The 15,187-nt window shown below is 34.4% G+C and overlaps 2 protein-coding genes across 2 annotated transcripts; both read left to right on the top strand.

Moving 5' to 3' along the window:
• Nucleotides 1-666: 666 nt before the first annotated feature.
• Nucleotides 667-2,823, top strand: LOC135840364 (speckle-type POZ protein B-like). The gene is made up of 2 exons (XM_065356857.1): nucleotides 667-835; nucleotides 1,084-2,823. Exon 2 carries the CDS (start codon nucleotides 1,157-1,159, stop codon nucleotides 2,273-2,275), a length of 1,119 nt encoding a protein of 372 aa, XP_065212929.1. The 5' UTR covers nucleotides 667-835; nucleotides 1,084-1,156; the 3' UTR covers nucleotides 2,276-2,823.
• A 3,306-nt stretch (nucleotides 2,824-6,129) lies between these two features.
• Nucleotides 6,130-7,834, top strand: LOC135840354 (speckle-type POZ protein B-like). Its single transcript, XM_065356840.1, has 2 exons — nucleotides 6,130-6,419; nucleotides 6,553-7,834. The coding sequence occupies exon 2, from the start codon at nucleotides 6,625-6,627 to the stop codon at nucleotides 7,636-7,638; it is 1,014 nt and encodes a 337-aa protein (XP_065212912.1). The 5' UTR covers nucleotides 6,130-6,419; nucleotides 6,553-6,624; the 3' UTR covers nucleotides 7,639-7,834.
• The last annotated feature ends 7,353 nt before the right edge of the window (nucleotides 7,835-15,187 follow it).

A 15,187-nucleotide genomic window follows, 5' to 3' on the forward strand; every position in this document is an offset into this window, starting at 1 on the left:
TCCAAGCCCCAAGTCATATTATCAAAATCACGTCACTTTGAGAGGTCGTAGCGCCACCCCCCTTGAGGCTAGGGAGTTGGTCGATAGATCATTTGATAGGTATTGAAGAAGAGATAAAATGATCACTGAGCTCATTTTACTCAAAATTCAATATTTCAGTAGTTTTTGACAAAAAACTGATTTTGGGGTGCTTCGATCCACCGTGAGGGGGTTAGCTCGTGGGGGTGGGGCCGGGGACTTTTAGTATGTTGTTCAGCATACCACCCTCGACAATATTCGCCAAAAAAAACCTTTGATCGCGATAATGTTTGGGTCAAATTGCATTTTGACTGTGCTATTAGCCAACAAAATGACAAATTCATCCAATTTTTATTTGTTTTTGTTTCAGAATTTTCAATGTTATCAAAATAAAAAGTGCAAGCCTGTAGGCCCTTCAAGATTGGAGATAGGCAAACACTTCATATGAGGAAAATTCATCCGGAGGCGTTCCGGAGGAGAATGTGAAAACAATGTGCGTCTATAAATAGGCTACGTTTTAAATTTGGTCACTTTTTTTGATACGTGACATTTTCAAATTTTCACATTTGGTAACACTGCTACGCGAAACGTGCAGTAAAACGTGGTTGGAAGAGCACGTTCGAAGTACAAAAAAAAGTTGAAAAACTATCAATATTCCAGCGCGCCTGAAAAGTGAAAATTGAAAAATTTCACGATCGAGGAATCTATCGAATTTCTAGTACATAACTTGGTTTCGTGTTCAGTTGTTTATGTGTTTTCATCTTTCATAAACTACAACTTAATTTGATTAACACAACGCGACTACATATTTGTTAAGGTAAGTAGATCAGTTCAGAAATGATAGCTACACGTGTGATTTTCTAGTAGGTATGTACTTTCATTGCATAGTGAATTCCAATGCTTCAGTTTTTATTTTGAGCGGACGATGAAACTGTTTTCAATTAATGAATCCAAGTACTTACATAATATCCTCAGTCAAATTGTGATCACGAAATACGCAAATAATTAAAATAAGTACTCGTGCTTACCATTTTTGCACATTTCTAATCCTTTTTTTTTCAACAGATTCCCTATACGTGCAGCTATTGAAATAAATTTCATCTTAGGTCATCAAGATAGTCGCAGATCGAATCACGAAATGACTGATAATTTGTGTACCACTGATATTCGAGTCGACAAAGTGAAATTCACATGGGTTATTAATCAATTTACTTTCCATGTGAGAAAAGCAAAAGTATTGAAATCATCGCCCTTTTCATCGGCTACGAACAAGGAATTTGAATGGATCCTGAAGCTCGGACTTGATAAACTTGTACCCAATGAAAAAAATGATATTTCACTATTTTTGAGTTTGAGTAGCAGTAGCAAAAAAGTATTTGCTAGATACTTCGTTACAGCTTACGGTGATCAACATAAAAAACTTAAAACTGTACGCGACACAGTTGGTACAGAATATAACGGCTCGATCACAAGTTGGGGCTGGAATTGTTTTCTACAATACGATCAAAACTTCAAAAATTCTCTAACTGAGAATAAACTGACGATCGTTTGCGAAATAGAGTTCTCTGAGATGAACAAAGAGAGCGAAACTTTTAAGCGTTGTAAGCCCGAAGATCCCAGGTGCGATACTCTTTCTGAAGGTTTCGAATCGTTGTTGAAAAACGAAGAGCTCGTAGATGTTAAGCTTTCTGTCAAGAATAAAGATTACCCAGCACATAAATCCATTTTGGCTGCTCGAAGCCCGGTTTTCGCAGCCATGTTTAGACATAAAACGATAGAAAACGAAGAAAATCGTGTAATTATCGAAGATATCGGCGAAGACATTATGGATAAAATGTTGACATACATTTACACAGGAGAATGTGAGAATGTCGATAACATGGCGCACGAATTAATCGAAGCTGCCGATAAATACGCGTTGGATGGATTGAAAATAATTTGCAGCGAAGCATTGTGCAAAACGTTGACCGTGGAAAACGCGTCCAATGTTCTGGTAATGGCAGATCTGCGTGGTATGAAAGATCTAAAAGATAAAGTGATTGCATTCGTAAGTTGTAATTTCGCTGAAGTATTGGACACGGAAACCTGGAGGAATATTTTACTGACGTATCCCGAATTAGTAAACGCAGTTTGTAAGGGAGTAGCTAATAGGCAAGGCTGTACAAAAATGTGTGTTTTGAAAATAAAACCAAAAAAAAGTCTTTTTTTTGTTTTAAAACAGTTTTTTTCGCTTGTTTATAACTATGTGTTCGCTTAAAATGTGTTTTAATAAACACAAATTGATTTGTTTTGGGTTCACCAGTTATCAATTTTCAAGATGTGACGTCATAAATGAGCCATAAGGATAAAGAAATATTTAAAAATTTAACTCAAAACACAAAATTTGTCTCTAAAAATACAGTTTATTCAATTCCACTTCTTTTTCAACAATTTCCCAAAAAAACGTGTTTTTTTTAGGAAATTGTTTTTGAAAAAAAACACGTTTAAAACAAAACAAGAATCTGTTTTAAACGGTTTTTTTTTTTTCTTTAAAACATCGGTTTGGTTTTTCATTTGTTTAGTCAACTGATCGTCAATGAGAGATCGCCACTTAATATTTTTTGAACATGAAATTGAATATCTATCTTTATCAATTCGTCAAAAGAGATAGGTACCTAAACGATGCTTTGTAAATATAAATACATTCTATGTTCTTAGCTGTACCTGATAAGTGTAGTGTACCTACATATTGATAATTTCAATTAATTGCCTCCATAAAGCTAACGATAAATTGTACCTACATTGTAAAAATAAAAATTTGAAGTGTTATTTACGAATATTACGTGTTTCTTTTTTGTGAGAAATGAGATAGGTACTCGTACTTCAAAAGTTATAATCACTAAATCAGTTCCAAAATTGTCATAATGAACTCGATATGTGATAAATCTCTCCAGATGGGCTTATATTGAATAAAAATCGACGTTGGCAAAAGTTAAAGAATTTGATGCTACAGGATGACAAAAAGGTCTTTACTGAGGGTTCATTTTTGTCAAGTTTAAGAGTTTTCAAATTTAAAATAATATGATAATTTTGAGATAACCTCGTTATATCGATAGAATGTGATTAAAATCGAACACTAAAAATTTTTTAATTTTTTTATAAGACGTGAATTTTTTTTACAAGTTTTTCAGCATTTCTGGAAGTTGAAATTTTGATAACTTTGGAGGTAAAGTCTCAGGTCGAGCAACTGCTTAATCTTGGAAACTGAAGAAATTAGAAGCGAAATGAGACAGAAATCGCAAGTTACCAAGCCCATCGCACCTTAAATTTTGGAGACGAACTCTAGGTACCTACATGATAATGAGTGTGAGAAACATTGATCAATACCTACTTTCAATTTTGAAAATTTCGATGTCTTACCAGACACAACTTTTCAGTTTCTATTTTGAAATTTTATACCCTGTTCATAAAGTAAAATTAAAATACATAATGAGAAAGAGGAACGAAGAAAATTGATGATGAATAGTCATTGCTTATAAGTTCAGTATAGTTTTACTTTGACCAAACTAGGAAATAAGTTAATTCTGGTGGGAATTAGATGAAGTTATTTTATTTCTTGCATTCGTAGCATCGCAGTCTCCCCAAAATAGGATATACAGAGTTATTAAAGCATTAAAAAATATATATATATAGATCAAAAATTTATCCAATTTGAATCCTCTAAAATCGCTATAACATCACAATTTTAGCATTTAATTTTCAAAAAACCTCTTTCACTCGATAAAATGAACTAAAAAAAAAAATCAAAATTCTGAGTGATTTGAAGAAATAAACGAATTTCAATTTTTTTGCTAAGAGTGTAATTTTTATAAAATTTTTCATGAAATACGTCACAAAGAGGTCAAAACAAGACCAAGGCCGGCACTTTTTCAATTTCTCGCCAGGTGCAAACTCTAAATTATTGTAATTTGGTGAAAAGTTTGAATAATTTTTTGCGGAGGGGGGGGGGGGGTAAATAAAAACCACAAAAATCTTGAATGAGCGGGGGGAGGGGTAAAAAAAGGTGGTGAGATTGCAGCAATCAGCACTGCATTGTCTATACAAACGCAGAGCTGGAAAGAAAACTGAAAATGTTTCAATTGAATTGATTTTTCAAATTGAAGTCCGGATTTTTTTTAGCTAAAAAAAACTATTGATCCCTTGATTTTTAGTGAGTTTTTGAAACATCTTAAAATGATTAGGTCTTTGGAGGTTGGAAATATTCAAATACATATTCTGAATCAATAATCAACTGCTTTAAAAAAAATCAGTTTTTCCCCCTTTGGAATTATTCAATACAAAATATAATTTCAAATTTTCTATCTTCCAAAAGGATAGGTTTTTGAGATCGACCTAATTTTTTCACAGCTTTTTCAAGTAGGTATGCATGAGGCACGTTCCAAAAATATAAAAAATTGCTCAATTAGATAAGATTTCATTCGATAGATTTTTCCTACAAGTTTGAGAAAATTCAATCGGCAGGGACGTGTAGGGTCAATTTTCAACAAGAATTGAATGATGTTTAAAACAATTCAATGACGAAAACTGGAACTCCGAAAAAAATAGTTTCATCTACCTCTCATCCATCACTTTAAAAGCGCCAAAATGTTTAAAATTTATTATTTTTGAGAAAAAAAATTGTTGAAAACAATACAACAATACAGGGATACCTATTTACGTAACCAAAAAAATATAATTCAATTCATCATATTCAGTCTTGGCCCTTTTTTTGAGAAGGGGTTTGTATAAAAACATAAGTATTTTTGTAACACTAAAGATCTGATTTTCTGAGTAATCTCCCTCTCAGTAAACTTCGTCGCCAATTTTTTGTCAAAATTCAGGATATTTTTTTTACTTTTTCCTTACATGACAGAGTGGTAGCTGCACAATCTATGTACTTGTATGCAACAGAAATAAAAATTCCATTTTTTTTTATTTATATAATTTTTAAATTCGAGAGATTTTGATTTGTTTTAAAATTTGTATACAAAAAATAAGCTTATTTTTTGAAATTTTCGCCAGGTGTGTTGCACCTGGGCTTCCGCCGGCCCTGAACAAGACAATAGAATTGAAGAGCTCTATTCCAAAGTGGGTTAAGTCATTTTTTCCTCCAAAAAATGCGTTCAAAGTTTTTGATACTGAAATTTGTTCTGTTTCCAAAGGTCGGTGCACCTTTCCTTTCTTTGGACATAGAACAATCACTTGCAGAAAAATTTACTTTGAAAAATTGATGACATAACCCACTTTTGAAGTAAAAATTTCCGTAAAACGTGCCTTTGGAATAGAGCTCTTCAATTTTAAACTTCTTTTTTTGATGTTTGGAATTGAAAATTGAATTTTTTCGAATTTTGATTTTTTGTGATGACCTGATGACTGATGAATCCAGTGATGAGGTATACTTGGCACTGTAAATGGCGGAGGCACCGCTTATCAACGGTTTTATTATCAATTTTCAGCATTTTTTAAAAAAATAAATCATAGTCGTTTGAAAAATTAAAAATTGATGTTCATAGAATTGTTCTTTTCAAAATATTACTAGGTGAGAAATCGTACACGGACATAGTTAGTTTCAAGTAGGTATACCCAACATTATGTTCTTATTGATTCGACAATTTCGGTCAAAATAGCGAGATTTTGACAATTTTATGCAGAATAAACACTTTTTTTCGGCAATTTTCGTAAAAAAAAATAGAAACTTCGGAATTGTGTGAAAAAAGCGAATATTAATATTTTCAGTAATAAGTGTAACTTTTTCAAGGGTTTTAGCCATCAACTTCATCCAGTTTTTTTTTTTTTTTTTTTTTTTTTTAATTTCAGAATTCTCAATTTTATCAAAATAGGTATGTAATGTGAAAATTAAAAAAAGCAAGCCTGTAGGCCCTTCAATATTGAAGATGGGTAAAAACTTCATATGAGAAAAATTCATCCGGAGGTGAAAACATTGTGCTTTTATGTACAGGTTACCTTTTTTTGGTGACTTTTTTGATATGTGACATTTTAAAATTTGCACATTTGGTAACACTGCTACGCGACACGTGCAAGGAAACGTGGTTGGAAGAGCATGCTCAAAGTAAAAAAAAAAAGTTGAAAGAATATCAATATTCGAGTAATTCGAGTGCGCCTAAAAATTAAAAAATTTCATGATCGAGAAATGTATCGAATTTTTAATAAATAACTTGGTTTCTAGTTCAGTTGTTTGTGTGTTTTTATAAACTGCAACTCAGTTTGATTAACATAACGCTACTATTTGTTAAGACAAGTACCTAATAGATCAGTTCAATTTTCTAAGTATTTTCATTGCATAGTGAATTCCAATGCTTCAGTATTCATTTTGAGCAGACGAAAAAACTGTTTGCAGTTCATGAAACGGAATCTCATCATCGGTGAGCAATTTTATAAAAAATATTTAAATACATAGTCTCATGTTATCAGTCAAATTATGATCACGAAAAAAGCAAATAATTGAAATACCTACCAACATTTTTGCACATTTCTAATAATTTGTTTTTTGAACAGGTTTCCTATACGTGCAGCTCTTGAAATAAATTTCATCTTTGGTCATCAAGTAGTCTCAGATCGAATCGCGAAATGTCTAATTCGTGTACCACTGATATTCGAGTCGACGAATTGGAATTCACGTGGATTATTAATCATTTTGCTTTCCACGTGATAAAAGCAAAAGCATTGCAATCATTGCCCTTTTCATCGGTTACAAACAAGGAATTTAAGTGGATTCTGACACTCGAACTTGATAAACTTGTACCGAATGAAAAAGATGATATTCCACTATATTTGTATTTAATTAGCCGCAGCAAAAAAGCAATCGCAAGACTCTCCTTTACAGCTTACGGTGATCAACATAAAAAACTAATTAGAACAGCGCGCGATATTATAGCATATGACGGCACGTCGGTCACAAATTGGGGTTGGAAACGTTTTTTAAAATACGATCAAAATATCAAAAATTCTCTAACTGAGGATAAACTGACAATTGTTTGCAAGGTAGAATTCTCCGAGATGAATGAAGTAAGCGAAACTTCTCAGCGTTGTGAACCCGAAGTTCCCAAGTGCAATACTCTTTCTGAAGATTTCGAATCGTTGTTAAAAAACCAAGAGCTCGTAGACGTTAAGCTTTATGTCATAAATAAAGATTATCCAGCCCATAAATCCATTTTGGCTGCTCGAAGCCCGGTTTTCGCAGCCATGTTCAGACACAAAACGACAGAAAACGAAGAAAATCGCGTAATTATTAAAGATATCGGCGAAGACGTTATGGATGAAATGTTGAGATACATTTATACGGGAAAATGCGAGAATGTTGATAACATGGCGTACGAATTAATGGAAGCTGCTGATAAATACGCGTTGGATGGATTAAAAATGATTTGCGGCGAAGCATTATGCAAAACGTTGACCGTGGAAAATGCGTCCAATATTTTAGTATTGGCAGATCTGCGTGGAATGAAAGATCTAAAAACTAAAGTGATTACATTCATAAGTTCTAATTTCGCCAAAGTATTGGACACGGAAACTTGGAAGAATATTTTAGCGGCGTATCCCGAATTAGTGAACGAAGTTTGTAAGGGAGTAGCTAGTAGGTAGACAATTGATCGTCAATGAGAGATCGCCATTTAATATTTATTTTAAACATAATTATAAAATTAAATATCTAGGTAGATATCTTTATCATTTTTCAAAAGAGATACCTACACGATGCTCTGTAAATAAGTATAAAAATATCGATGTAGCTGGGGTACTTGATATCTAAGTGTACATATACCTACTCATAATATTGTAATTAAATGATAAAAATGAAGTGTTATTTACGAATATTACGCGTTTCTTTTTCCCCTTTCTGGCATATTTTACTTTCATGAGATTTGATAAATTTTTCTGAAGCACTGCGTTGAAAATTATATAAGTATGAGATACTTTATAAAAATCGACGTAGACAAAACAAAAATTAAAGAATTTTATGCTAGTGGATGACAAAAAGGTCTCAACTGGTGTTTCATTTTGGTCGAGTTCTGCTCGTAAAATTGATGTACGTTATTAAAATCAAACACTTATTAATGCCCCAACACACGAAAAATTTTTGATTTTTTTTAGAAGTTGAAATTTTGATAACTTTGGAGGTAAAGTCTCAAGTCTGGTGTACGTTCTTGAGAAAGTGAAAAATGCTATAAGTAGGTAGAGTAATATTGCCTATCTTGGAAACTGAAGACTGGTGTACGTTTTTGAGAAAGTGAAAAATGCTATAAGTAGGTAGAGTAATATTGCCTATCTTGGAAACTGAAGAAATTAGAAGCGAAATGTGATAGAAATCGCAAGTTTCCAAGCCCATTGCACCTTGAATTTTAGAGACGAGCTCTATTATTATGAAAATTAGTGAGAGAAACATTGATCAATACTTTCAGTTTTGAAAACTTTGATATTTTTCCAGACAGAACTTCTTGTTAGTTTTTATTTTGAAATTTCTACCCTGTTCAAGAAGTAAAATAATTAATGAGAAAGATGATCAGAAATTCATTATTTTGTGATTCTTCCACAGCGATTGAAATTTTCTCAAGTTTGATTTTGAAAAAACCAATCACTGAACCTGCAAGAGAGTTATTTAAATTTTTTTCTCGGTAACACCAACTAACAATATTGGTACCTAACTCCATTAAAATTTAAAAAAAAAAATAAATGATGAGCGTTTATGTCGCAACAACAGCGCTATCTAAACGTCTTTGAGGTGAAACTAACTCTTACAAACATCAAAAATGCTCTGATCGGTTGGTTGGTTTAGTTTCACTCTACGTCGGGGAGGGGGGGGGGGGGGTGATCGCACACCATTTTTCGATGGAGTTGCCAGTATAATGGTAGCACAGCTTGGTTTTGTTTTAAGGGGTTTCATGATAACTGACCTACCTACCTACGTTGTTTATAAAAAGTTCAAAAAGCAGACCATAAGATAAGCAGTGTCCAAGTTCCCAAGTTCCAGAGACATTTAATGAGACTGCCATCATTATTGGTGTGAGGTCCTGAAGATAGTATTTTCCCCCTGAAGTCATAAACCGTTCGCGGTTCGTTCACTTGATTGTTTTGTGAACGATGTGTCCCTTGAGTGAATTTTTATTTTTGACATGTAACCTGGCGACGCAATAGTTCGATATTCTTTCATCATTTTTCGTAGTTGATACGTAATGTAGTCTGAAAACGAGAAATGTTCAAAAAAATTGAAAACATAAAGTCTTTACATTTCTGATGAGGAAGCTAAATACGTACCAAGTTATAAAAACCCAAAAATACACCTATCAGTTCAATGATCAGCGAATTTTTCATTTTCAAAAAAATTTTGGATTTGGACTGGTATACAGAAAGATTTTGAAGAGAAAAACTGGATAATCTAAGAATCAGCTGGAGACTTCAAAATGGCTCAAAATCATCACCAATCGATCAGTAAATAAGGTCGAAAATTAAAGTGAGTATAAATTAAATTTTATTAGCTATTCTCGTTAACGTGTTTGCAAACGATAAATTTCTTATTTTATTTTTTATTTTTTTCAAAAATAATCACTGGAGAAAATTTTGGATTTGAATTGCCACGAATGAATCTTGAATTTATGTAGGTGTCAAAAGCGTTCGAATGACTCAAGAAGATAGTTGATTCGAGTATTTTTATTCCATTTACTTATGACATTTTTTTCAAAAACTGGACACTTTGAAAAATCCGCTAAAGACTACAGAATGATTCGAAACCATTCTCAATCGACTCGCGGAAAATCAAGAATAAGTTACAAACCGCAAATTTAAGCCTTTCATGCCAATTTGAACTGGAATAATTTTGATTTTCGAAAATCATAAAATGAATTTCACCAAATGAAATTTGCATAGAATTTCTACATACAAAACCCATCAAGCTGATTTTTTAATTTTTGACAAATTCTTGAAAATGCCCGAAAACCCCGATAAAATTTGAAAATCCGTTTACATATCAAAGTCAACCTCCCCCCCCCCCTCATAGCCAATAACCACCATTTTCAAGCCGATATGAAGCCTACAGCAAAAGTTGATACTTTCCTCCAGTAATTTCAAATAGCTGTAGAAGGCGTTGTAAAATCTACTTCAGCAGCTGAAAATTAAATCTTGTCTAATAAGCATGACGTGTTATGAAAAAAATGGGGGTAAGTACAATGTACCTACAATGTACATAGGTAAGTAAAGGCTCCTATACAAAGGAAATCTTTAAATCATGGATAGGTATGTTTTTTGGTAATTCATCGACTTGATCAGACATGATCATCTGAAACAGGTCGGATGTCCTACTGCGTGGCCTCTTGAGGTCATTGACCTATCTGACAGGTTTTTCAAGGTCGTTTGTGTGACTGTCTGACCTCTTAAGGTCATTGACCAGTCTGTCTGGTTTCTCATCAAGGCCGTCTGGTCTGCCTTCCTGGCGTCTTTAGGACATTGACCCATCTATCTGACCTCTCGAGGTCGTCTGTCAACAGGTTTGTCTGACCTTTCAAGGTCATTGACCCATTGTGTTGGATTATCAAGGCCGTATGTTTACCTGTCTGGACTCTCGAAGTCATCGGTCCATCTATTTGACCTCTCAAGGTCGTCTGTTAACAGGGTTGGCTGGCATGTCAAGGCGATTGACCCCTCTCACCGGGCTCTCATGCTCGGCTGTATGACATCGTAAGGTCATTGACCCATTGTGTTGGATTCTCAAGGTCGCTGTTTACCAGTGTGGACTCTCGAGGTCGTTGGCCCATCTATTTGACCTCTCAAGGTCATTGACCCCTCTGACTGATATCTCAAGGTTGTCTGTAACACATCTTAAGATCATTGACCCATCTGTCTGCTTCTCGAGGTTGTCTGGCTGTTTGTCTGTCTGTCTGTCTGTCTGTCTGTCTGTCTGTCTGTCTGTCTGTCCGTCCGTCCGGCCTTCCAAGGTCATTGACCCTTCTCAAGGTTGTCTTTCTGCCTGTTTGGCCTCTCAAGGTTGTCCGAGTGTCTGTCTGACCTCTTGATGTCATTGACCCGTCAATATTGCTTATAGTATTAAAATGCAATTAAATATGTGACTGAATTTATTGCAGAATTTTTTCGTTTTTAAAAGTCAGACATAATCAAGAATTGTACAATTCTTTTCACGCTAAAATCCAAAATTGTCAATTTTTGCTAAAAATCACTCAACATTTTTGTAATCCCCCAAAGTATGACGCCCCGGAACCGGATTGATTTCTACCATTTTCAAATCAATCAGAAACCTCCAGCAAAAGTTTACTTTTTTCCAGCAATCTTAAATCACTCCAGAAGGTACTGTAATCAACTTCGTCCATTGAAAATCTAATCCAGTAATCTACATTTTGAACCCATTAAGAGAGGTCAATTGAATATCCAAAGTACCGAGTTGAAAAACTTTATTATTTTGCAAGTTGTAAATCTTAAATTGAAAAAAAAACAAAGTCGTTAATTTTTTCAGAAAATTGCTGTTTTCTAAATTTGAGATTTTCAACTTGTAAAAAAATGCACTTTTCATCCTGTAACCTTGGATTTGAGTTTCATCTGCTCTAATTATTGTAATGTCGAACTTTGTGATAGGATTAGATTTCCAGCAGTCATTTAAAATTACTGAGGAAAAGTCAGCGTTTCTTGGAGGCTCCATTCGCTAAACATCAATAAATAAACTTTGGCAACTTGAAATTTGGTTCTGAGGTCTGAGTGGTATGTTCTTTTGGCGAGTCAAATTTCACCTTCATCGGAGATGACAGGTTATTGCAAAAGTTCCCTTAATCCTCCAGCAAAGATAACACTCGTAGTAAAGCAATACATATATTTTAAATTACTCCAAATTCTTTAATTTTGAATGTGAAACTTTTTCATACAAAAACTCAACATTGTAATAACGCCACCATTTCTAAAAAAAATCGCTCAAAAAATTAATATAAATCCATTCGTTCACTCCAACTTCGTCATTAGCAAATTTAAAAAATCATAAAAACACCCATCTCAGAATTTCCAATCACTCCACCAGCTCAAGGAAAAAAAACCGTACCAAAAAAAGAAGCAAAAAATAGTATCTTCAACATTACCACACCGAGTCGTCTAAACAGGCCACCGCGCCCAGAAAAAAACTCCGGCGAAAATTTTAATATCCGTCGATGCTGACAATAAAAAATGGCTTATCTCGGGTTTAATCATTCGTTAAAGGGAACCTGATTGTTTTTGGGCGGAAGGGAAGTAAAAAAAAAAAAATGATGGAAAAATTCAAGGGTTGTGTAGCATCGAAGGAGCTAATATAATTTGAAAAGAAATCGATGCCGTCATGTTCACACTAAATATTCGTCGCCCAAGTTAAGCGTAGCGACGCCTTGTAAGACCCCACTACCGTCTCTTAAGAATTGGCTTGTCAATAAACATGACACCAACTCCAGTCAACTTTAAACTTCTCTCCGGGCTTGGTTGCTGCGCGAAAAGGGTAGCTGCTGATTTTGACACTTTGTATATACTATAGTATAGAGAGATTGGGGGAAAAGACCAACTTTTTTCCCTCGTGCTCTTTTTTTTTTCTCATCCACCTCTCTGCTGGTCTCTTGTCTGCGATATTTTTACACAAAAACTAAATTACCATTTCGTCGCGAAAGTATACCATATAGTTACACGGATATGTTTTCCAGTATACGTAGCAGGTACCTACGTATATCGTGAGTCTAGACAGTTTGTGATTGGCTCGGTGCGAAATCATTTCTGCTCAGGGTTTCGCTGTCGTGTCGTGTCGTCTGCTCGATGTTGTGCTAATGGAATTGTCAAGATTTTTCATATAATAATAAACGTGCAAATCATTCGACGAGAGGTTCAATTTCAACGTACACATCCTTATGGCCCGAGTATCGTAAATACATTCTTCATTTCGTATTTTCGTCGTTCAATTGACGTACATAGCACTCGTTTTGCTATGCTCTTCCTCCACCTCCCCCTCCCCCTCCATCAGACGATTCGGCGATCAAAACGGTAGTGGTTGTCAATTCATCGTCGATTGTTCTCTCCTGCTGCTAAGAATCTGGCCAACATACTTGAAAATTTGTCAAAGTTAACACGATACCCCGGACCGGCGGCGATCCGCCAACAAATCTGTACCTACGTAACACACCCAGTGTCAGGAAAACGTATGTCTATCTCACGATCACCATGTACAAAAATAAACGACCACTTAATTCCGCACCCGCACATCCAGGAAGTCGTGCTGCGATATTTAGAACAGATTGGGCCCATATACCACAGCAGGACACGCTCTCATCGACAGGTTTTTCGCGATTCTTTTCTTTCAATCGTCTCTCTTTCACGTAAAGCCAACTGTGGTCGAGATAAGTAAACGTGGTACTTATGAAATCTTCTCACACAAAGGATACCAATAGTACTTCGGCGTAAATACTTACAAATTGCCATACATATTGAGGGATATTTATGGTTTTATTTGTAAACAACGTGTGATCTATTATAATAAGAGGCAGATTCCGCCTTCTAAAATACAACATAACACGTTCAGCTGCTGTTGCAATTCAATATCGCGAACCATATACCAGTATGACGGATATAGGCTCAATTATGCCTATATTACCTCATCGTAGGTAAACAGAGCACCCAAACTCGATCATATCTCACTATAGAAATGAGATATCTATCGTAGGTACATTTAACTGCGACACTTTTTGTCACCTTTCGAATAGAGGTATAGGTACGTGACACAATGAGAGGCTTCCCTTCGATTTACAAACAATTTATGTATTACCCGCTCTATTCATCTTATCATCGATCACGTCGTCATATTTATAACACCAAAAGAATCAAGCTAACGATATAGGAGAATGTTTATATGAGAAGGATGTGCGATAATAATAACATAATACGTACTTTGATGTCATAATTTTAAAAAATTTTCGGATTCAATATAGCCATACCGTATAGAATAGGCTACCCTTTTCTATCCTCTCTTCTCTCCTGCCCTATTCACTTCATTTCGGTATCCACAGCAGCATACCAGAATCGAAACAACTAATAAATTTATACCACAGCAGCGTACTTAACCCATCGAATGCGAGTATAATTAGATTTTTCTATAGCAAGAAGGTATACCGATATCGATATCGAGTTTTAACTAAGTATTCGAACAAAGTTGTCTCATAACACAAATCTAACAGCATCTCGTACCAAACACCAATATCACTAAACACCAGTTGTTACTTATAATAACGGTGGATATTAATAAAGAGATATTATAGATTAACAACGTCGTCAAAAGATATAGGTACACGAAGGCTTGAACAATGATAATTGAGTTTTTCATTAAAAAGTCCAGAAGAAAAAAATGTGGCATCGCGTCGTGTGAACTGTGAAATGCCAAGTATGGTCGAATTTCCGAATGTAGATAAGTATTAAGTACCTACCTAGTATGTACATACTTGACAGATACTCACAATTTTCTACGTAAAACGTAAGATTTCCACAGAGTTTGTAATATGCTACGAAAGAATTAGAACACAATGAATTTATGCAAATGTCAACTTTACAGGCATATATTATCTTGTCCAGAATGACGGTGAAATTCAACATTGAAAACTGATTCAGAGACAGCAAAATTCCAATATTTTGATACACATAATTGAAGATCTAAAATTTTTTTAATTTGACTCCCTTCTTTTTGAGATTTAGCTTGGTTAGATTCTATAAAGTCAAATTCGCATTGAAAAAACCTTCCCTCCCTCTCTGGCTATTTTTACCTCTACCAAATAATTTAGAATTTTTTTGGCAAAAATGTGTAAGTATAGATTTATGTATCATATACTCGTAGTTCCTGATATGACAAAAAACGATAATTTTTCGCAAAATTATGACCCTTGGCGAAAAACTATAATTTTTGGTAATATATAAGTGACTAAAGACTGCTTTGACAAGAAAGTTGCTTATGGCAGAAGACGAATCTATTTTGACAAAAAATCAAAAATCATTGACAAAAAAATTGAGAATTTTTACAAAATATGTGTATTTTTTACCTTGATAGATGAATAACGCGAATTTCCGGAAAAAAATGTAATTGGGCAATAAAGTAAGTATTGAATGCTTTTGGAAGAAAACAATTCTATGTTGGCCGAAATCAAAA

The sequence above is a fragment of the Planococcus citri genome, chromosome 3 (genome assembly GCF_950023065.1).
Source record: "Planococcus citri chromosome 3, ihPlaCitr1.1, whole genome shotgun sequence".
Lineage (NCBI taxonomy): Eukaryota > Metazoa > Arthropoda > Insecta > Hemiptera > Pseudococcidae > Planococcus > Planococcus citri.